This window comes from Pristis pectinata, chromosome 10, assembly GCF_009764475.1.
Source record: "Pristis pectinata isolate sPriPec2 chromosome 10, sPriPec2.1.pri, whole genome shotgun sequence".
Taxonomy (NCBI): Eukaryota; Metazoa; Chordata; class Chondrichthyes; order Rhinopristiformes; family Pristidae; genus Pristis; species Pristis pectinata.
Window position 1 is genome coordinate 31856581 of NC_067414.1, and position 25186 is coordinate 31881766.

At 39.0% G+C, this 25186-nt stretch overlaps 1 protein-coding gene across 2 annotated transcripts in view; it reads left to right on the forward strand.

The window, feature by feature from the left end:
• Positions 1-14562: 14562 nt before the first annotated feature.
• Positions 14563-25186, forward strand: part of LOC127574994 (cAMP-specific 3',5'-cyclic phosphodiesterase 7B-like) — a 141829-nt gene continuing 131205 nt past the window's right edge. For both annotated transcript variants that reach the window (XM_052024571.1, XM_052024572.1), the window contains exon 1: positions 14563-14951. In XM_052024571.1, the coding sequence (XP_051880531.1) occupies positions 14931-14951 (21 nt within the window). In that variant the 5' untranslated portion in view covers positions 14563-14930. The remainder of the gene's footprint in view (positions 14952-25186) is intronic.

Sequence of the window (25186 nt, forward strand, 5' to 3'; positions counted from 1 at the left end):
TTAAAGCTTTCAGATCCATAAAAGCAACAAAATCAATTGTGAAATTAGTCAATTGGATGCTCACAAAACATGAGATGGTCAGAAATTGTACAAAAACTACTTCACTCAGTCCCTTGAGCCAGCTGGATTATGCAGTGGCTGAACTTATACATCAACTCCTGCCACATCCCCATATCCCTGATTCACATAGTGCCCAAGAATCGACCAATTTCATATTTCAATCTTGAGTGCATTCAACTGCCGAACAGCCACAGTTCTCTGGGATAGAGAATTGGTAAGATTTACAACTCTCTGAGCAATGAAATTTCTCTCATCTCAGGCCTAAATAGCCGACCCTTCATTCTTAGACAATGACCCCATTAATAGACTCTCCAGTAAAGGAAACAACTTCTCAGGATCTAATTAGTCAAGTCCTTACAGAATGTTAAATGTTTCCATTCTTCTTAATTCCAGAAACGTAGACTATTCTACTCAGTCTCCCCTCAGTAATCAATCTGGTGAATCTTCGTTGTTCTCCTTCTACAGCAAGCAAATCTTTCCTTGGGTAAGAAGACCAAAACTGTACATGGTACTCCATATATGGCTTCAACAAAGACCTCTATAAAGACTTTCTTACCCCCATATTTCAATTCCTTTCCATAAAGGCTCATCTGTTTTTCAAATTCTTAGTTTACCTACATTTAAAATTTGGTGATTTATGTAGAACAACATTTAAGTACCAACTGCTTGCTGCAGCTATTTAAAAATATTCTTCTTTAACATTCTTCCTGCAAAACATTGCTCACCTCTCCAGCTCTCCAATAACTTCATAGGCTTACATCCCTTTGCAGGCTGTTACGGACTCAGTGAAAGTCCCTTTAAGGTAGAGAATGTGTGTGTATGTGTGTGTGGGGTGTGCTTACGTCAATAGAAGATAAAGGACGTAATGACGTTGAAGAAGAAGAAGAAGAAGAATGAGAGAGAGAGAGAAGGGAGAGAGACACCAGCCTGCTAGTTTTCTCTATCGATGGATGAGAAACAATAACTGTGTCTGCCACTGAAATCCATGTATGGAAGTTGGAAGTAATCCGGAGGAGTTCACTTTGTTGCTGACCTGTAGAAGGAAACAGGTATTTGTGTGTGGACGACCACGATTCGGATGCTTTTCGGGGTGAGGAAGTCACTACCGAGTAAACACTGAAGTGTCGTTTGGGCTTCCATCGTGGAACATTTGGATTTCGTATGTACTCTCTCTCTGTTTCTCCACATCTACATCTTATCTTCAGACAACGGTGGTTGTTGAAGAAGCCCTTGCTCATGTTTCACTTTATGGCTTGCGGAACTGAACTTTAAGAACCATTCCGGAACTGGGAGTTTTGGACTTTGCCACACACACACACGATGAGTTTAGTTTTGGGGTTAACGTTCGAGGTTTAACATTTTTGAATTCTAACATACTAACATTTTTACTTTTATTTTACGTATTATCATAAGTAGTGATTAATAAAATAGTTTTTAACACTGAATCATGCTCAGTGTGTTTCTTTTGTTGCTGGTTCGTGACAAGGCTCTTTGCACCCTCCTTGCAGCTTATTTTCCCAGTTCATTTTGGAACAATATCAGGCTTGGATACATTGGACTGGATTATGTTTGATCGGGCTTGCATTTCCTGCCTTTACTATCTCCATGACTGCACACATCTTCTGTGGATGGAAGGTTCAATCAAGCTCCAGACCTGCGTTGAAGCCATGTGATATGTTAGCCTTTATAGCTAGGGAATGGAATATGAGAGTTAGAACATCTTGATGCTGTTATAAATGTCATATGGAGTACCATGTACAGTTTTAGCTTTCTCACTGCCGTCAAAGGGCCTTTTTAGTAGGGGTTTGCTTATGCATATAATTAAAACTCTGCCCAAGCACAAGAACTGATAATATTCGTAATAACCAACCATATCCAAATCCAACAAATATGAATTATTACATATACATTGTTAGGCTCAGATTGAGAAGTCAGGTTTTAGAGGGAAGAGCAGCTACAGCAAGGAGCTCCACCTGTTCAGCAGTTGTCACTGGACATCAGTGTGGGCTTTGCCCTCAGGTCTCCACCACTAGGCTGCTTCCATTGACTCTGCACCTGGCCCAGGGCTGCCTCCTTATCCTAGTTCCTTTGGGTTCCTCCCAGTGCCTGGAGACCCCTAACTTAGATACACCATATAGACGGCCACTCAGCAAGCAAGTCAAAGGTTAATGATTTTTTAAACATTTATTTATAACGAGCTGGCCCGGATTAATCCAAAGTCTTAACATGTTTGTGGACACTGACCTGACTAGAATCTAGCACAGAAGATTAAGCCAAAAACAAAAAGCCATGAATCTTGCTTTCGTATTCTGCTCCCATTGGATCAAATAGTATCAAAGCTCTATTTTTTCACTGATAACCAGAGATATTTGAAATGAATTTATTTACCATTGAAATAGATATAATTAATTTTAAAAATGGTTAAAAACTAATAAGTTCACTTAAAACAAATAAGCTGTCATCCCATGAAAGCTTAAAATAACTGCCAATGCTTCTTAGCAGTTTTTATAGTTCTTTTTAACCTCGATCTATACCACCTACATCTCAATTGTGTGCTTTTCCTAACAAGCTATCTGCTAAGGTAATGATGGTTGTAACTGCCATTATTATATGTGTGTTTGCATTATTTTTATTTAATGTGCCATTAAATTGACTCCAAAGAAAAGTTGTTTGATGGACATTTTATATGGCAATGCATTTTAATGATCATGTGAATGCATGCATAATGTTTCTATTTCAATAAATCTAATAGTTTGAGAATAAAAGACATTTTCTCTCTTCTTGCTACAGGCAGAATAATAAGTTTTGATGAAAGGTCAACCCTGTTTCTCCCTCCACAGACACTACCTGACCTGCAGAATATTTCCGGCATTTTTGACCTCTCAGTCCACTGAGTTTACTCTTCAAGAAGGGAGCATAATGATATAAATAGTTAGCCCAAGTGCTTGTGAAATTGACCAGTAAGTTCTGATTTAAAATACAATGCCAATTTGCAATATGCTCCAATGACAGTGGTTGCTCTTTAAGCTTTTAAAACTGAGAATGGCAGATTTTCATAAGGGTTGTGGGACAACAGGGGGAAAGTCTGGTTAATGTGTAACTCAATCATAATCTAGTGGAACAGACTCAAGGGGTTGAAAGACTTATTCTTGTTTCTATTAAGAAAGACTTGGGTCCTAATGTTTCTGGAGAAGATCCTGACATCTTTGGATGTGAGGATCTCACTGGCCATGGTGTCACTCGCAAAGCCAAGAAGATTATAGCAAAAAAAAAATGAACTTCTCATTGTGCCATGTCTTTTTCTTATCAATCTAACTTCAGTTAGAATTGTTATGAGTCTTTATCTACTAGTATAACCTGTGGTGTACCCCTCCTTAATGTTGTAGGTCTCGCCTTCATTTTGATTTTAATATAGTTGATTGCTACATTATATTTCAATGCATGTAATAATTGATTTTCTAAAACTATAAATTTTCACAAGCACATTTCACAAAGGCTTTAGTTAATTTTTGAGATATTTCAACAGGAACATGTCATACATGATAAAGTTACACAAGTTATTGTTTTAACGCATTTCATAATACGTAGATTCTTCAAAGTTTCTTTTCCATTTGTCAGAAGACAAGGAATCCTTGCTGAGGTACAGTCCTATACTCAACATGCCTAGAAGCCTTAGTATACAGAATGGCTACTTAATTGCCTTGATGTCACAGCCCAGTCATATGTTGTTACCACTTGATATCTACATAACCACATTTGCACCAGATGGATAGTAATCAGTCATAGACATCCTGCCCAGTTTCTTCTTTCCAAATCCAGGAGCAACAACATGAGTTATATAGAGTCAAACATAGAACTTTCCTAGCAAGTAGTGTGTGGATTCCTACTCAGCAGACTAAACTATTGAGGGAACTGCTCAGTTCATTTTATTTCACAGAAGATATAAACATATCTTCAATACTAAATACATCACTCATGGTATTGCACAGGGTGCTTGATGAGAGATAAATGGATTCCTTTAAAAAAGCATTGGAAGGTTAATGATAGCAATTGGTAACAAATTTAGATGTGATCTAAAATTAGTAATTTTGGGACAGCCTTCCAAAGACTGAGAATTTACAGGAATTTTAAGAGGAGACCTCTGTGAGATTATGTTGTTTCAGAGATCCAAGTTGATAGATGACAAGTAGAAAAGCTGTTATTACATCATTTATTAAAAAGGTATCCGAGTCCATCACAAAAATTGGATTGAAATGTTGACACAGGTTTTGACATATTATTATCAAAAGTTATGATGACATAAAGTATGTACATATATAAAATTCTTTAAAAAAAGGTTTCAGATTATTTAATGTTTGGACTGTCTTTGTGTGCCTTTTAAAAATAATCTGTTCTGAATGAGTCCAATTTTTACCTTTGATAGAGGACAGCTGATCAAGTGGATTTGAATAATTCTGTAAATTACTAGATTTTCTAAATAATTGGAAAAGTGTGCCATTAAAGTCACTATGCACACCTCCCTGCTCCATAGTCATTATTAAGGGCTGCAAATAGTTGAAGCTCCAGTTTGAGGCACAGACTTTAAAGAGGTATCATTTCATGAAACATGTTTTCTATGTGTTTTTGAGGATTAATTTATAAATATACAACATAATATAACATCAGAATTTATTTTCCAATCAATAGTTTGCAACATTGTCACCGCATTATTGGGTCTAAATTGATGCAGTAATAAGTTTCTTCTGTGGGTAAATGAGTCTTCACTCTGCAATTAACTATTATCATCTTGCCAATACTTAGAAAGGGATCCCTGAAAGAGATAAGTCCTGCCAAATAAGAGATATACATTAGTTTTGACAGATAATTGTCCTTTCAACTTCAGGAAACATTGAATTAATTAATTCATAGATTCATCGGGTTAAACAGGTCCTTCAGCCCAACATATCCATGCCAACCAAGATGCCTACTTGCGGTAATTCCATTTGCCTACATTTGGCTTATATCCCTATAAACCTTTCCTATCCATGTGTCTTTCCAAATGTCTTTAATGTAGTAATTGTACCCGCCTCTACAACATCCTCTGGCAGATTGTTCCATAAACCTACTACCCTCCCTGTGAGAAACGTGTCCCTTGAAAAAGACACTATAAGGTCTCCCCTCAGCCTTCTTCGCTCTAGAGAAAACAGTCCCAGCCTATCCAATTCCTTATAACTTAAGCCCTCCAGTCCAGGCAACATTCTTCTGTATCTTTTCTGCACCTTCTGTAGCTTAGTCACATCTTTCCTATAGTGCGATAACCAGTACTGCGCACAATCCTCTAGGTGCACCCTAACCAATGACTTGTACAACTGCAACATAATGCCCCAACTCCTATATCCAATGCCTCAGCCGATGAAGGCAAGCATTTCATATGCCTTTTTTACGACTCTATCTACCTTTGTTGTCACTATCAGGGAACTATATACTCATACCCCAAGGTCATGTTGTTCAATAACACTCCCCCAGGGCCCTGTCATTCACTGTGTATGTCCTGGCCTGGTTTAACTTCCCAAAATGCATCACTTTGCTCTTCCCTGAGTTAAATTCCATCAGCCATTCCCTTGTTCACTTTCCCAGTTGACCTAGATCCCGTTGTAACCTGAGAAGACCTTCTTCACTGCCCACTACACCATCAATTTTGATGTCATCTACAAACTTATTAATCATGCCACCTACATTCTCTTCCAACTAAAGCAACTATTTATTGCGGTCGAACAATTTTGTGCCAACATCACCAGTAGAGCATCATTTTTTGCTTGAAAGGTGTAAATTAAAAATTAGGCTGAGGACTAGTAAGCTACAGTATGGGTTTCAACCACGCAATATCTGATTTATATAGAGCAGTTTCTGCTTGTTGTAATTCAGAATCTCCTGACTGGATGAGAGCTCTGTGCATTCACAATAGTACAGAGGCAGATGGATTCATCCCTGTCATTAAATTTTAAATATTTTTCCAATGCAGGCAGCACAGTCTGCACTCCCAATAGATCCATCTACATTTTGAATGCGTGTAGAAAATACTCAGAAGGTTCAACTGACTTCCTTGAAATCTTCTTACAACTAGTTTGAATTAGCTGGACAATACTCTGTAATTATCTTCCAGCACAGTCAATCCCCAGTGAAGAAAGGTCTCATATTTTGCCTTTTTGCAGTGGGGTGACAGATAATGACAGAATTGCACTTACTTTTTCATTGCTACAAAGCTGGAATGTTATAGTTCTGGAATAAATGTATAATATTATTCAGTGTCAATGTCTGACTTCTAGGTAAATTGACACAGATTAAGTAAAAAGTAGTGAGACTTGTTAGGATATTGGGATAAAGAGGGAGGGAGGAATCTATGAAGTTTTCTGTTAATTGATGGACACCTTTTTATATTGAACTTATGCTGACTTCACATCAAAGTTCTGGGTTCAGAAACTCAATGCAAATTAGTCAAAATTAGTTGGGGGAAAGAAGTAGCCAAAAATAATAACAAAGAACTGAACTAAAAACCAGTAACTTCAAAGCAGTTAACAATCATACTCTAAACATATTCAATATGATATAATTATAAGTCACATACAATACTCCACAGTGAAATAGAGATAAGAGAAATATTGACTCTGTGAATGGTGTTGAACTAATGATGTAATTGAATTAGTAAACTTGGTATTCAGTAACTAACAAGCAACAAACAAGAAAACAGATTGGTGGAATATCACACTGTAGTTGCATTGATCGGGCCAGTCTAAACTTGGAATCCTGTATCCATATGTGTGTACCAAGTTACAAAAGATAAGTTGAAACAGAACAGTTACATGAAGCTGTGTTCTGGAGTCAGTATTAAAATCCATTGATCATACTGGACTAACAATCCGGAACATAGAACAATACAGCACAACAAACAGGCTCTTCAGCCCACCATATCTGTGCCGACCATGATGCCAAATTAAACTAATCCTATCTGCCTGCACATAATCCCTCCATTCCCTGCATGTTCATGTGCCTGTCTAAATAGCTCTTAAATGTCACTATCATATCTGCTTCCACAATGTCCCCGATAGCCCATCTAGGCACCTACCACCCTCTGTGTAAAAAACTTGCCTCTCACATCTCCCTTAAACCGATGCCCTCTAGTATTTGAGATTTCCACTCCGAGAAGAAGACTCTATCTACTTAATCTATGCCTCTCACAATTTTATATACTTCTATTAGGTCACTCCCTCAGCTTCCGACGCTCCAGAGAAAACAATCCAAGTTAGTCCAACATCTCCTTGTAGCTAATACTCTACAATCCATGCAACAGCCTGGTGAACCTCTTTTGCACCATGTCTAAAGCCTCCACATCCTTCCTGTAATGCAGAGACCAGAAGTGCACACAATACTCCAAATGTGGCCTAACCAAAGTTTTATACAACTGTAACATGACTTCCTGATTTTTATACTCAACACCCAGACCAATGAAGGCAAGCATGCCATGTGCCATCTTTACCATCCTATCTACTTGTGTTGCCACTTTCCGGGAGCTATGGTCTTGCACCCCAAGATGCCTCTGTACATCAATGCCCCTAAGGATCCTGCCATTTACTGTATACTTTCCCCTCACATTTGTCCTTCCAAAGTACAACACTTCACACTTGTCCAGATTAAACTCCATCTGTCATTACTCCACTGCTTTGTCCAACTGAGCTATATCTTGCTGAATCCTTTGACAACCTTCTTCACTATCCACAAATCCACCCACCAATTTTTGTGTTGGTTGAAAAGTTACTAATTAGCCCATCTGTAGTTTTGCCCAAATTATATACTGTATATATGTGTATGTAAAAGAGGTCCCAGTACTGATCCTTGCAGAACTCAAGTGGTCACAGACCTCCAGTGAGAGAAACACGCCTCCACCACTACCCTTTTTCTTCTATGGTCAAGTCAATTTTTAATGCAATCTATCAAGTCACCATGGATCCCATATGTCTTAGTCTTTTCGGTCAACCTGCCATGGATAGATGATCCAGAAACATAAGTTCAAATCCCACCAGAGCAGCTGTGGGATTTAAATTCTACTAATTAAATACATTTTGGAATTAACAGTGACAATGCTGACTGGATGGTGGTAAACATCTACCTGGTTCACCTGTGGTCTTTTAGGGAAGAAAACCTGTTGTCTTTACTCAGCCTGGTCTATATTTTGATTCCAGACACAGAGCAATATGAATGACTTAACTTTCTTTGAAATGGCTAAACTTGGTACTCAATGCAAGGTCAGTTCAGACAGATAATAGATATTGCTTTTGTTGTAGAAACCACATCCCATGAATCTTTTTATTTTATAAGTTCAGGCAAAGGTGAAAAGAATTTCTTCTCTTAGAACTTTCTATTTCAGAAGGCTGGGATAGATCAGTTGCTGAGTATATTCAACACAGATATTGGATATTAAGGGAATAAAATATGGGAGTAGTTTGAGAAGATATTGAGATAGAAGGTAAACTGTGATCTTACTAAATGGTGAAATGGGCCTGAAAAGAAAAATGGCCTACTTTTAATTATCTTATATTAAATCATTATGATATAAGAAAAATACTGAAGAAATATGGATTTTGAGTGAGAAGACAAGATAGGAATGGACGAGAATGCAAATGTAAGGTGGAAGAAGCCATAGAACAATTTATTATGCAAGAAGAAACTTTTGAATTCAATGATAAAGAGTGTAAGATGGAGTAAGGCTCTACTGGAACTAATGGAAAGGGTTTCAGCAGAACCAATATTAAAGATGATGAACATGTGAATGAGGGTTTCCATAGAAGTGAGGTTAAAATAAGACTAGAGGTATAAGATAATGAAAATAGATGAGCATGGTAGTTAATAGGATTTGAAATTGTAGATCAGCTCTAAATCTAATAGGGGATGATGAAGTTACATAATGTTCAGTTCAATCTCAGTGAAGTTGCAGATAAAGATGGGATCACTGTGTAGGGAATGAAAGTTTTCTGAATAATCTAAAAGCAAATATTTTGATCTTCCCTATAAAAATAATGAACTATATAGATGGATGATTCTTGTTAACTTTTCTTAAATGTTAAAACTTTTTTGCAAATTTTGCAGCTTCCAGATATGATACCAACCTGTTTAGGTTATTAGTACAGTTTGTAAAATTAAAAGGAAAACTTTTCAATGCAATTGCATTATATCATGAACATAATATCATGTTTTAATTTGTTGATCTTATATGCACTTTGTTTTTGCTAAGTGACTTGTGCAACCATAGTATCTATACTTAAAAATGTAAAGACCAACTTCAAAGACACTAAGGTATGCTGAAGTAAAAATAGAAAATGCTTAACACTGGCAGCATCTGCAGTTCTTTTGCTTTTCAAGGTATATGGAGTATTTCATCGAAGACTTGAGTAAAAAATAAAATTATAATGAGATGCTGCCTAAGACTAGAACACTCAATTTTAACCTAACTCTGGCAGTGAAGACAATGCATATGAAGATCAGGCCTATATAAAAGTAACACCCAATCTGAATCTCTTCTGTCTGGTGAATTAAGTTAAAACCAGGAATTGTATTTAAAATAAAACTTAATTGACTGTGAAGATTTTAAAGTTTGAGTGTATACAATGTGTAATCTTTTCTTTGGATACATTAGTCAATATATTCCTCTACATATTCAAATACCATCTGCTGAGTTGTATAACAAAAATAATATGAAGAGCCAGAGAGTCAATTTCAAAAGCTTTATTTAGGCAACATTTATCATGCAGAATAGTGTGTTCAAGTTGGATGTGCAGTTTATACTCCGGAGGATTTTACACTCCATCAATGACTGAAACAGGTTAGGTTCAAATTGCAATTATATGTTTTTCAATGAAATAAAGAGACTCTGTGTCTGTGTATATGTGGATTGGAGAAACAAACAGAATTAACATGTAAAGAATTCAAGCACAATTTTGCTATTAAACAAATGTCCTACCTTTGGCTTTCGCTTGAATTCTAGACGTTATTTTATTTAATTTTCACCCAATGAAAGAGAAGTTAATGCAGAATTTCATCTTTTCATTTTGGCATTTATAACTGTCCATATGGTGTTCACTGAATAAAGTTATCTTGGGTGTTATATACTTGTAATGAAATCCTTCCAGTTTTCCATCTATCTGAATTACTTTTCAACTATGTGCTCTTCCCATGAGATATGTTACACTTAAATGCACTTATCTTGCTCCTTCAAAGATATCAGATTCTGTATCCTTCAAAAAGGCCCAAAGGCACTAGGAATACTTTCTCTAATTCATTCAGAGTGTGGGACCTCCATTGTAAAGTCTGCACATTCCATATCTTTTCCCACTTGTGAATGCATCTTCCCTAGTCATCAAAAACTTAGGAATACAAAATAGAGGCATGTAGTCACACACCACAAAACCACTTGTGATATCTACTCAGCTTTTCTCTCTGCATGAATACAAGCTGGCCTGCTGGGCATGTTTCACAGCCCTGCTATTGCAATACATTACACAACTTTATTTGAGTTATCATCCTCTTCTTGCCCCATTAACTCATTTAACTGGGGAAATCTATAACATATCCCTGCAGTAACCTTGGTCTTGCCCGATCAGAGATATTTCCTTTAACCCATCCATCCTTCCCATACCTTCTTTGCAACTTAAAACCAATTTGTTTTCTCTTTTTCTTAGTTCTGACAAAGGTTCTTTGACCTGAACTGTTAACTCTGTTTTGCTTTCCACAGATGCTGCCTGACCTGCAGAATGTTTCCAGCATGTTATTTTTAATCAATATTGTCATGTAGCCAATTGGCTACCCTCAACACTAACAATAACATCATCACTTTTTGCGTCATGTGTGAACCTTCCTATATTCATACCCAGATTGTTAATGTATATGATAAACATCAAGGGTCCCAGCACCAATCCTGTGGTACATCATTGGTTACGGCCATCCAATCACAAAAACCCTCAACCATTACCCTCTGTTTCCTATCACCAAGCCGGTTATGGAACTCATTTACCAAATTTCCCTGGATTCCATGGGTTCTTGCCTTTTGGACCACTCTTCCATGTGGAACCTTGTCAAAGGCTTTCATGAAGTCCACACAACATAACTGCTGTGCCACCACTGTACTCCAACCTCAGAAGTTCAAGGAGGTGGCTCACTGTCACTTTCTCGAGGGCAATTAAGGATGTAGAATAAACGCTATTCTTCCCAGCAATGCCCAGATCCCAAAAATTAATGTAAAACAAATTCATGAATTACTTTAGAAGTGCTTTCATAAAAACAGACACACAACCCACTACTGCCAGATCCTAGTCACATTTCTGATTGTTCCAGTCCCCGTTAATCCCTTTCATTTCTTCCATAAGGCAGACATAAGATCTAGGGACTCCTTCCCCAATGATATGCCCCTTTATTCAAACACTGGACACGCCCTTCCCAATGCCCCAGTGTCCCACAAGTTCCATCCTTTATTCCAGATGTCCTCCAGATTCTAAAACTCATCTATCCTACCTGAGCACAACATCATGCCAAATCCATAACCTTCCCTTTCCTTTGTTTCTAGATTCCAGCAGCTCCTGGTACTTGTACAACATGTGATCTTACTCGCCCAGTACTTCTAATCATCATAATTCCCGCTATTTCATTTCTCCTCCTCAAATACCTCCACCCCAGTATTATCAAACCTGGTGACAGTTGCACCAATGACAATCGCAGAATACAGTGAAATAAAAGCACTGCAGCATTTCACTTATTCAATCATAATAAGTCCCCTCTTAATATTTAGTGCACTATTTATTTCATAAGAAAATAGCATGGGATTAATTTCTATACTCACCACCTGGGCAGTGATCTGGTGGTATGGATCCCTTGCCTGATTTCCATGTACTTAAAATTAATAAGATGAAAATCATGCTAATCTGCTTTGACATATTATTGCCTAGATCCTAGTTGAAAATTACCCTCCATATATTTTCTCAGTCTCTGCCACAGCAACGACGTACCCACTTCCAATATAAAACAATAATCACACAACTTAAGTTAAATGTGCAAATGTGCCACAAAGTGAATTGTGACTATCTATTCTTGATACTGTTCTCTAAATCCTTGTGTTAACTGTCATCTTTCTGGCTAAACTAAAACTACTAAAACTGAATCCTTTTTCTTTATCCCTTATTTATCAATTATATATGATACAAGGAACAAAAATATTGCATAAATAATATAGTTATTTTCGGGCTTTCTACAAAGAACAATTCTCTTAAAGTGGAACACAATTTGTAAGACAATACTTTGAACCCCAGTCTTCAGTCATACTTTGCAGGAGTATGCTCTGTAGAGGCTAGTGTTTTCAGTGGCAGAATCTGAAAATGCGTTGCTGTTGTGTATTTCATGATTGTCTGTTAAATGAGTATGGTTTAGGAAGGGAGCAGCCAATCTTCCTTACCATCTCACTCACAAAAGCTGTAAGTCATGAAAACAGAAAACAAAGGATGTGTACAGATGTAGCTTGTGCGTCTACTGGTAGCATTGTCACCCATCGGAAGGTTATGGGTTCACATTCACTCTAACAAACTGAGCACAAAAATTCACAGTAATGCAATACTCAGAGAAATATGCTCTCTTGCATGACACATTAAACCAAAGCCCTTTCTGCTGTCAGATGAATGTAAAAGATCCCATAGGACTATTTTAAAGAACAGATTTGTCAGGCTCAAAATTCTGATTAACATGGATTCCCCTTTCAATACTTCTTTAAAAAATTAGAATGCTATTTTTTGGGATCTTGCTGTACTTCCTACTTTTTAAAATTACTTAACTGAATCCAAAGCTCTTTAGAATGTTCTGAAATGGGCGTGAAATGTTCCCAAACAACCCACACACATGCTCCATCAAGAATCACGTTCCCCTGCTGTGGCAGGGTCTGCATATTCTGCACAGGACCCTACAGCCACCTCTGAAGTGGAGAGCTTAAGAAGATTATATCCTTACATTAATGAGAATTGGTTATTGATCAGAAAACAAAACGAGGAAATAAACAGTCTGGTTCTAGAAATAGTGGTTTGTCTTCAAGAAGTGGTTGAGAAAACCAGGTCTACATCTGATATTTTATCTAATCTCACACTTACAACAACACAAAAGGAAGCTATTCAGCTTATCAGGTCCACACCAGCTCCTAAGGGAGCAATCACATTAGTCCAATCCTTATTTCAGTATACCCCTTCAATTTATTCTCTCTCACACATTAATCTACCAGCACATCATTGGGAGATGGCAGTGAACTGTAGCACCCAGATGAAGCCCAAGTAGTCATAGAGAGAATATGCAAACTCCACAACAGACAACATCCAAAGTCAGGATTCTCTGAAGTATAGAGAAATTCTGACTGAAACTTATAAAAATTCTTTCAGGGCTTGATAGGCTGGAGGCAAGAAATGTTTCCCCCGGTTGAAGAGTCCAGAACAACAGTTCACGGTTTCAAAAATAAGGAGTAGGTAATTTACGACTGAGATGAGGCAAAATTTCTTCCCTCAGATGATGGCGAACTGAGGGAATTTTCTACCATAAGTGCCATGGGTCCTGTTCAAAACAGAGACCAATGGATGTCTGGATATTAAAGAAATTAAGGGATATGAATATAGTGCTGGAAAATGATGCTAGGGTGGGAGATCAGCCAAGATCTTGTATGATGAAACATGCTTGAAGGGTCGGATGGCCAACTGCTGCTCCTACTTCTTATGCAAGTTAAATGCTAATAAGTTTTTTTTCCTTTCAAATTAGAATGATGGGATTTTGTGTGTGTGTGGGGGGGGGGAAGGGGGTTTCTCAAAACTGGACAAAATTGAGAAAGATGTGGTATTTGATGAGATACTTAGTCACAAAAATGAGATGGTACTTGCACACTTGTAATATCTGTTGCACTCAGAAACAATCAAGTTACTTTGCTGGTTGCTGAAAAATACTGACACGTTTATTCGTAAACATTTGAGAAAAAATGCTCAAAGCCTAAACAAATAAGCAACCATACAGCCCCCACAGGAGGGAACAGTGGAATAAAACGAAGTGGGAACCGTCCTCTTCCGAGCAAAATAGGGAGGGAGTGGGGAGGGGGTGGAGTGTATATAATGAAGGCTGGGAAGCTGCAGAACCACTAACCTTTAAATGGATCCCACATCCTTAAGTAAAATTAAAAGTTGCAGGAAAGAGAGGGTGGCGAATAAAAAGTGGGGGGGGGGTGGGGTGAGGAGGGGCCGGAGCAGCGGCGACAGACGGAAACAGCAACAGGGGACGGAAGGCGAGGCACGAAGTTCGGCCGCCCCGGGAGCTCCGATCGCTGAGCGCGTGCGCGCGCGCTTGCCCTTGCGCTCGAGGCCTCGGCCGCCTTGCAAGTGGCCGCGCACGGCGCGCGCGCCCCAGCGGCGGGTGCTCGCTCGCGCGAGCGGGCGCGCGCTCCTCCTCATTTGAGCGACAGGGAGCCGGGGCTTGCAGTAGTCCCGCCCTTCTCGCTGTTCATCCACACCTACCTCACATGGTTTGTGTGTGTGTGTGTCCTGTCCGCCTAGACAGGGCTTCGCTATTTCAGCGCCGCGCTTGCTTTTTGACAGAAAAGCCTGATTGGCAGCAAAGGAAGCTTCAACGAAACATTGCGTTGGGGCTTCTCTGAGCAATTTGGCGTGTCTTTTTATTTTTATTTTATTTTTTTTGCGCGTGTTCAGTGTGTGTCTTGCGTTTTTTGCCATCCTGGATGCAGCTGCTGGATTCTGCAGCGCGAGTCTTCATGAGCAACCCGCACCAATCAGAGGTTTCAAGGCATACGGGGGTCACCAGCCTGTCACTATGGTTAAATGTCTTGTTTAATGGTTGAGGTACGTATGGTGGACGCCTCAAGGTGAGGAGGAGGCAGTAAATATATATTTGTCCTTGTATTTTTTTTCGGGGGTGTTTGCCAGAGGTTGCTGCTGGTGCTTTTGAAGTGACGTGTGAATAGGTTGCTATTGAAATTTGTGCATTTGCCAGGTTTCTAAAGGAATGCATTTCCCCGTTAACAAGATCAACAGATGACTGTAAATGCATGAACAGTGTATGTGAGTGACCTGACCCAGTGGTGACGAGTATGCTGGGACTTTTAAAGTCATATAATGTGCTGGCAATTGCCCGGCTTCCCAAGCTTCTGATTGTGGTGTCGCTGAACACGATAATGCCAAATAAGTTGGAGCACAGTCTTTTTTTTAAAAAAAGATTGCATCTTCCTATCATTTTAACCTCACATGCATGCGAAATTTTTCGCGTGTTTAGTTGGGTGTTAGGTACCGGAGTGAAGGTTTACTCAGGGCGTTTGGTTTATGTCGGCGCACTCCTCTGCAGAAGATACTCATATTTCCAGCACGAAAATACATGATTCTGATTCTTGCTTGTGAGATATTTTGTGAATATGATACACTGGGCAGGATTTTATCCTGCGAAAGTGAGTGTCACGAGAGCCTTTTCACCAATGCCATAAATAGAATGAAGTCACCATGGCATGATAACTTCATGAATTATTTCTAAGCTGTTAATGTTTCGAGATTTTTTTAAAAAAATACCGGTTTCAACTGTTTTTGTCGTGAATGCTGTCATTTGGTGCTATGGATGAAACAGAAACAAGGGTGTGCTTTCAGCAACCACTGGTGTCAGACCACTGCGCAGGTTCCCTCCGGGCAGTATTTTATTTGTACTACCTGACACCAAATTCGAATGATCTAACATGAGAAACTCAGCTCAGGCGGGCTTTGATAACACGTGCAGAGTGTCTGCACTCTAAACATCTAATAAGTTCTTGATACATTTAGAATATGCTAGGGTACTCAAGGGACAGGGTACTCAAGGGATCCTTTATCCATTTTAAAATCCAGCTTTTTATACTCTACCGTAGCTGTGACTTATGGAGTCTCAAACTCCTGGTGCTGTGAGAGTGAGTCTTTAGAGGTCTTGCACCATTGCTCTCTGCAGTTGGATTTGGACTTTAACCCAAAGGTCATGATGTTGCTTTTGAATACTGCAGTAGTTCAAACATCTAAGGTATCGGGTGCAGTATTGTTTCATGTGTGCATGATGTTATTGCGATTGTAGTCTGATAATTTCTTTTTTTGTTGTTGTTTAAGCATCCCTGTCAGCACTAGGTTTGAGGTCATGCCATGTGGATGAAAAGGGAACACAAAAATGTCCACTGCTTCACATTTTGGTAAAAGTGACATGGTGTTGGGAGAAAAATGAGATGCAGATTTGCTGTCATCTCACCATTGCTAATGTCAACCACACTGCTCTGGGGATGTGCCAAGAAAGGCCACGCACAGTTTCAGAGGACGAGCAATGGATGGGATTGCTAGCTGTGAGCTGTTCTTTTGACTTCTAGTGCCAGATGAAGAATGTAATTGACAGAGACTGACTGGTCACTTGTGACCAAGTAGATAGCTGGGGGAAAGAAAAAGAATACTAAATCTCCAAAGATCTATCGGCTTGTTTTCTGTTAGAGTGATCTGGAAATCCTAACCCCTATGTCCATTCAATTTTGTAGCACTTAATGGAGCACTATATTGATTCTCATTATGCAAAAGTATTTTTAACTTGTGCCTGTAGTGTTTGAGTTCTGTATCGTTCATTTAAAAACAATAACTTTACAGCTATCTTTTTTTAAAATCTTGTAACCCGTTGCATTCTGTGGAAACGCATCAAAACTTTAACCTGAATTAGAGGAGAAGAATTAGAGAATTAACCATATTTAGAGGAGAAGGAATGGTTTTTCTTTCTATAGTTGATCCAAGCCTACAAGGAGGTAAAAGAAAATGGTATAAAGTGGTTGTGTTTCTTGCTCATTTTATTAAGACAATTAATCACTTAAAGAATTAGATGTTTAATTACTGGCCAAGTTGAATATTAAATGCTGATGGCAAACTTGATTACTGGGATGATGGTATAAAAATTACAGTTTTGTGGTATTACATCACTTGAGGGCTTCTGTTCTCCTACAATTCATTGAGCTAGCGGCAAATAGAACATTTTGAGCTCTGCTGAGGAAACTAGACGTGTTAAAAAGTAACTGTGAAACTGTTAGCTTTTGGTTAAGGGAACTGATATGGTTGTGGAACATTTATTTTGCATAATAATCCAAAGACCTGGTGTGGATGAATGATAAATATTATTGGTCTTCCTCTGTCAGTTTGAGAATTTGAAGTCTTTATTTTTTGGATGAAGCATTGGAAATACAAAAAAAGATAATGAAGAATTAACAAGTTTGAGAATCCCATCTGGTTCACAAAAGTCCTTTTGGGAAGAAGATGGTATTTTTATTCAACCTGGTCCAATTATGCCTGAAGTTACACAGATTACTCTTAACTGGTGCCTCAAACAATCGCCAAGCCAGTCGTTTAAGGTTGGGCAATAAATTTAATTTCTCAAGAAACAATAGAAAATCAATACATTTTGTTATCCATCCAAGTCAGGTATAGTATAATTAGATGTAGTAAAAGAATTCCTAAACCATGTTTCAGCATCGTACTATTTTAAAGTCAGATCCCTTCCTATTGCACCAGTATAATTTATTTCATAATTTCTCATACTGGCATTCCCTGTGACCTCTGAGTAAAGGTGCCACTTTGTGTTGAGTTGTACGCATTTCTATTCTACACCTGGCCCCACTGAGAGTTGGAATGAGCCTGACCAAACTCATTTCACATTAGTTTCTTAAGAGTCAGGAAGCTGCTTTTGTTCATTAATCTGTGTGGGATTTAGATCCAGATCTCTAACATGCAAGGATTCATTCTGCCATCTTCATGGCATTCACTGACTTATTTTTTTGAATCTGCAAAGAACCTAACAAAGTTACTGGGAAGTTCATGCTGATCATTGTTGCATGGGGTTCTGCTTTTAAGCTTTCCGCAATCCATGAATTATCAATTTTTAAATGTTATACATTTTACATGCAAGTCTTGTGACCACTGAGCCTAATAACCTTTACCGTGAGGTAGAATAAATAATTTGCCACAACCTTTCTGTTCCGATGACACTTTGTTTTGAAAAATCAGATGCTTTATATCACTAAAAAAAAAATTATTATGTAGTCTTCAAATGTTTTTAATAGATTACAGGTTGAAAACACTAGAAATCTTGTTTATGCAAAAAAGGAAGCTACAGCTAGTTCCTTTCCCTCCCCCCTTCACATGCGTACTTCCTGACATCATGACGCACTATTTTGGCAACTGCCTCACTGTCCAAAAATGTACTGTATTGGGACACACAAAAAACAAATCATTTTGGCACAGTATTTCTTTTTATTACCTGTATGAAGTCGAGGAAGATTTTGTTCAGCAGCAATTTCTATATAATCTGTTAACTAATTAAAGAACTTTCACATCCTATGTAAACGCAAGGTTTGTGTCTAATAAACAGTTAATTAAATATTTAAGTTTGACATGAAAATCCTCAAACCATTAGCTTGCTTTCCATGATTAATGGTCTTTTTACCACATCACTGATCGTCAGGAAAGTCAGTCTTGGCTAAATTTAAACTAATTCTAGGCTTGGGGGGATTAAGAGTGGAAAACCTTACTGAGTTACATAAATGCAAAGGCAACAGCAGGTGGCTTTTGGCACAGTAGCAGGAGTTGTGTGTCCACAAGATTCTCTTTCTCAAACTGGACTATGTAAAGGCATGGTTGATTTAATGTTGAAGTATATAAAAGAAACAGTGCTAATTTATATTTTTAAAAGTCAACATAAACCAGAATGAAATAATAAAAATTATTTATATTTCAAAGGTGCAAGCAGAAAAAAAAATGACTTGAGTTAATTGAGTTGAAAAGTAAATGTAATTGTTTCTGCAGGGGGGATGACTGCAGTGGTGCTGCCTTCTGTACGCATGCAGAACTCAACAAGTTCATTGCTTTTGCTGCCAATTTCCACCTTGTACTCACTTTCATGTGGTTAATCACCGACTCTTCCATCTTCTGTATATCCATCTCCATCTCGGGAGACAGGCTTGCTACTAACATTCATTACAAGCCTACAGACTCCCACAGCTAACTTGACTGCTTTTCGTCCCACCCTGCCTCCTGTAAGGACTCGGTTCCATTCTCCCAGTTGGTCTGTTTCTGCCATATTTGTTCCATACAGGTGGCTCTGAGATGTTTTCCTCCTTCCTGAATCTTGGCTTCCTCTCTACCATGTTAACAAAAGCCCTTGATCACATCTTATCTATTTGCCATGCCTCTGTTATTGCCCCCTTTCCTCCAGGACAGAACAAGGGTAGAGTTCCCTGGTCCTCAATTTCTATCCTATCAGTCTTTGCATTCAACAGATCATTCTTTGCAATTTCCACCATGGAGGTAGATGTGGTGGTGGCATTTGGGAAGCTTTTGGGTGGGTGTGCGAGGTGTCGAGGGGTGTGAATCGTCTGCGAACAGAGGGGATTGGTTTGATTTGGTATTACGCTCAGTGCAGACATCATGGGCTGGAGAGCTACTCCTGTGCTGTTTTGTGATCTAGAGGGAAATGTGACTATCTTAGATAGGCAGCTTGGTTGGCATGGACAAGTTGGGCTGACAGTCCCATTTCAATACTGCATGACTGTATGATTCCATCACCAGACACGTCTTCCCCCTCCCCTTTTGGCATTTCACAGGGACCCTTCCCTTCACAACTCTCTGGTCCACTCATCCATACCAACCAACCACCTTCTTGCAGCACTTTCCCTTGCAATCACAGACGATGCAACACTTGACCTTTCACCAGTTCCCTCCCCACCGTTCAGGCACCCAAACAATTTTTCCAAATGAAGCAATGATTCACTTGCATTTCCTCTAGTCCAATGTACTGAATTTGATGGTTACAATGTGGTCTCCTCTTCGCTGGAGAAGCCAAATGCAGATTAGATGACTGCTTTATGGAGCACCTGCATTCAGTCTGTGGGGTGACCTTGAGCTTCCTGTTGCCTGCCATTTTGATTCTCCATCTCAGTTCCCCACTCTGACCTATTGGTCTGTGGCCTCCTGTACTGTTACAATGAGGCCCGACACAAGCTTGAGGAACGGCACCTCATCTTCTATCTGGGCACGTTGCAGCTTTCTGGACTTAACATTGAATTCTACAATTTCGGGTAACAACTTCTTTGTCTGCATCAGTGGCCCATCTGTGATATTGGCTCAGTTCATTTGTTTTTCTTTCCCCCACTTTTTTTTTGTCTCTTTTCTCTGGGAGTGGAGGATATGATCTGCCAGGCATGTCTTTGTGCTCTGCATTTCACAACTCCGTCAGTCTTTTGTTTATGTTCTCGCTGTCTCTCGCTTCCATTCACTCTTTGGTCAGATAACCTTGTTTACTTCTTATCCCCATGGTCACCCCTGTTTTAACCTATCTGAGACATATCCTCCCTGCAGCTTAATGAGCTTCTTTTGTCTCTTCTTCGGTTCTGTTGAAGGGTCTCTGATCTGAAACTTTGACTCTTTCTCTTCCCACAGATGCAATCTGACCTGCTGTGCGTTTCCAGCATTTTCTGCTTGTTTTCTTCATTCCCTCCCCCCCCCCCCCCGACACACACAAACCCTCAGATAATCTCCTAAATCTCCATTGTTGTTGCCATCACTGTACCACATCTTTCATTTTCCACATTGTTTACATTATGGAATGGATTACATTATCGGTGATTTCAAGCTATTCATTGGATGATATTCCTCAAAATCCATCTTTCCAGAAATAGAAAGAAGCCTAAGTGAAAAGGTGGCAGAGTGAGATACTCCCACAACATTTAAGAAGCATCCAGATGTGCACTTGAATTGCCAATGTATAGTTGGCTGCAGACCAAATGCTGGTAAATTGGATTGTTGTAAATAGTTACTTGATGGTCAATGTAGACATGGAGGGCCAAAGGGCCTGTTTCTGTGCTGTCTGACTCACTGAAATGTGACCAAAACAGTGAAGCATCAAAAAGTACGATGCAGATTTGAAGACCAAGTGCTGGAAAATATTACAAAACAAGATAACTCAGTGGTAGGCCAAAAATAGTCTCAAAAAAGCATAAATTACATCATGAGGTGAATGACTGCTTTGTAAAGTAATTGTTCAAAGAATGTGCCTTTTGAGGATTGTGTTGCACATGTTCATTTATCCACTTTGCACATTATGATTTAACCACAATGTGTTATAATACATATGGGCTACCTCAATATTCAGCACAATTGGAAACGCAAAAATAATCTTTTTATTCTATGAACCGATGGATGGATTCTCAGAATATCATAGTCTTGTATGTGTTATTTTGACATTGAAAATGAATGAACCACTTTCAGGTATATTGGGATAACTGAAAATTACTCCTGTCAAAGTCTTTTTTCTTTATATCAAACAATTTGCTGATATAAATTTATTCCACATGCTTCTGTACAATTTCATAAGGAGTCTTGCTTACATTTTCTGACTTTTTTAATGCAGCAGATAAGGCCAGGATCTCTTATCCATCCCTGCTTACCTTTTTGAAAAGCTGGTTGTTAGCAAATCTCTTGAAAAAGTAGTTTCACAGCACTGTTAGATTGGGATTTCCACAATCTTGATCAGGTGAGAAAGGATGGTAATATGTTTCCAAGTCTGGCTGGAGTGTGACTTCTGTGGGGAGCTTGAAGGTGATGATGTACTCAATGTCTAAATAGTAAGAGTATCTGAGGGCTCTCAAAGCAACTTTGGGAGAGAGGCCCTGTGTGTTTTTGGGGGTAAGGGCAGGCACAAAAGCTCACCTAGGCAACAGCTACTTGATGTTGTCAGGAGATTGCGTGGGAGATCACTGCTAGGATTGAAACTCCTCCATCTGAGTGTCTTTACTGTGGGGAAGTCTGCAATGCCAGTAAATCCTTGTGCTTAATGTGCTTTGGGCTGAAGCAATAGTCAATGATATATTCCCTCCCTGATCTCCCTAATGCAGCAGTGAGTAACAAACTGTGAGTTCTAACATAGATCCATGGCCTGGAATGACCCTGAAGCTTGGAAGTTGAAAGTGCTGGTGACCTTGACATTGACTGCAGCAACAGTCCAGTTGTGTGTGTGAGGCTTCATAGTAAGAATGGCCCTGGTGAAGCATTAACAGTGTAAACAGTGCTCCTCAGAAGTGTGGATGAGCGTGCATCATTTTAATCCCAAAGCGGATGAGGTCCTGGATGATGAACCCTTAGGTACTTCCTCTTGCATGGTTTCCAGGGTGCCACTTCCATGTTTTATTTCCATGCCATCCAGCAAGTGAACTGGTAGGTGTAGACGAGTACCATTGGAAGTCAATCTTGATTGTAAAAAAGTAATTGAAGGTGTAAGGAATATGATCATTGTGAATAGCAGGTAATGTGGTCTTTGGGGCAACTTGGCAAAGAAAGTAGTCAGGGTGATTGGCCTCTGTCAATTGCGTGGTTTCAGGGAAAAACACGTAAAACCTAGTTCGTCTTTGAGTAAGCAACGACTGCCTTTTTCTAGTCCTTTGAAGCTGAATATCAGTTTGGAAGGGGAAAAAAAGTCCAGTATTGCACTCTTGCTGATGTCATTGGGGTGAATTTCATACACAGAACTGTTTCTACAGCTAATGAAAATTCCAATGGACTGTCAGAGGTCAAATTTCACAACAGGTGCTTGGAGGCCCAGATTTACCTCTGCTCCAGGTTAAAGCTATTTTTAGTTAAATGGCATTTTTTCCCCCTAAGTATTGAGAGAACAGATTTATAGGTTTGAGGGACAAGTCATTAGAAAAATTAATGGGACTAAAGACAGACAAATTGCCAGATCCCAATGACCTGCACCCGAGGATCTCAAAGAAAGTGGCTGCAGAGATTGTGGACCCATTGGCTGAGGTTTTTTCACTGAATTCTGGGAAGGTATCAGTGGATTGTTAAACTGCAAATGTGAATCCATTGTTCAAGAAGGGAGAAAGGGGAAAAAAGCAGCATTGACCTGTTAGCTTAAAGCCTGTTGGCAGGATGCTGGAGTCTATAATCATTAAAATATCTCATCAGCTCACCATTTAAAGAAGCTTAATGTAATCAACATGGTTTTATTATGGCTAAATCCTGTTCCATTAATTTGCTCGAGTTCTTTTGAGGATGTTTCAAGCAGAGTTGATAAAGGGGAGCCTGTACATGGTACATATTTGGATTTTTAGAAGGCATTTGACAAGCTACCACATTAAAGGCTGGTGCACAAGACAAGAACATGTGGTATTAGGAGATGTGTACCAGCGTAGATTGTGGACTGGTTAATGCATAGAAGACAGAGTTGGAATAAATGCGTCATTTTTCTGGCTTCAACAATGTAAGTAGTAGAGGGCCTTAAGGACCAGTGCATGGCCCTTTAATAACTTATGCTCTGCCCTTGCCGCAAGGTCATTAATATAAGGTATGGCGATCTGAAAATAGGTGGGAGGGCATGTTGCATTGAGCACATTTGGACTATGCAACTATTTCTAGATGGTTTGGGTGAGTGGGTGAAAACTTGGCAAGTGGTTTTTAATGTGAGAAGGTATGAGGTTATACATTTTGGTAAGAGGAATCTAGAGGCAGAATGTTATCCAAATGAAGATTGCAGATGAATGAACTACAGATGGATGTAGGTGTTCTTGTGCATGAATCACAAAAAGTTAGCAGGTGCAGTAAATGGCTTATTGACTATTATCAGTTTAGATGAATGAGAGTTTATCTTATAGAAAGAGCCAAGATGTTTAGGGAGCAGGACAGAGTTAGATGTTGAGATATTTTCACTAGTGGGAGAATCTGGAAAGAGTGGATGTTGTTACAAGATTAGGGGATAGTTATTTAAAACTGAGGTGCATAGGAACTTCCTGTAGAGTGTGTTGAATCCCTATAACTTATTTTATCCCAGGGGCTGTGAAAGATAGATCATTGGGAGTATTTAAAGAGGAAGTAGATAAAGTTTTGAAAGATCAGAGAATTGTGAGCTATGGGGAACTGGCACAGGGTTGGAGATGAGGCCTAGGGTAGATCAGCCACGATTATATTGAACAGCAGGGCAGGCTTGAGGGGCCAAGTGACCTAGTTCTGTTCCTCCTTTATTATACGTGAGTGTGATCTAGCTGGCTCAAGTGCCGAAAATAATTATCTTTTTCATTCCACCACCCAAAATGTGCAAACTTTACTGATATGAATATACATTTAATATTCACAGTATACATTTTGCATTTAAAAGTCGATCACAATTTTCTGGAAGTGCATTGATTAGTGACAAGTGCAATAAATCATTTTTTGTGGCCTGATCTTTCTCAAGTGAATTTGCTAATTTTTTAAAATAATAATTTGAATACATTGCAACGAGAATAATGGCAAACCCAGGAACCTCAGAAGCATTAAAGCAGCTGAATATTAGAATGATCTATTAAGGTATTCCAACTTTCAAATCTGTGCATCCTGGTGAACTTTTTGAGTTATGTACACTCTTAATAATTGTTTTCAGATTTTGGGGCATTCAGATTTGCAGTTCTTTAACCATTTACTTTGAGGGGGGGGTGGGGGGGAAGAAATATGTATGTAATCTCAAACACGTTAATTAAAAGATTAGAGGAGGAGAGAAATGAAGCTAATTTTGTCGAGCTATTTGGTGTTTAAAAATGAGAGAGAGTTCCAGGTTTTCCTATTTCTTATTGATGGATTGAGTACTATGGAAGATCTCTCTCTGTCCTTGTACATCCCTTTCACCTCTCGGGACCTGTAGCAGCTGCTGTCAGCAACACACTGTCAGCACAAGTTGTTTCAAAGGAAGCCAGCTAGCTGCCTCAGGCAACCCTACAGGTGCTGCAGCACACCAATTATAGTCAGGTGAAATCTGATGCATAACTTCAAAGAAGCCTTGGGCATCTGGCTTCTGGTACTTGCAGCAGTGCAACTGTTCCAGCCCTGACATTGCGAAGTGTATTTCTTCCACTGTCTATACTTTCATTGGTGGTATATGCAGGCACCTTGGTACCTTGTTCGATGCATGTAATACATACCAAATGTGATGAGAAGTAGTTTATTTTAATGTTTGAACAAGTATTAAAAGTAGCAAGAAAGAATTAATCACATTTTGTAATTGTGAATTTACATAATTT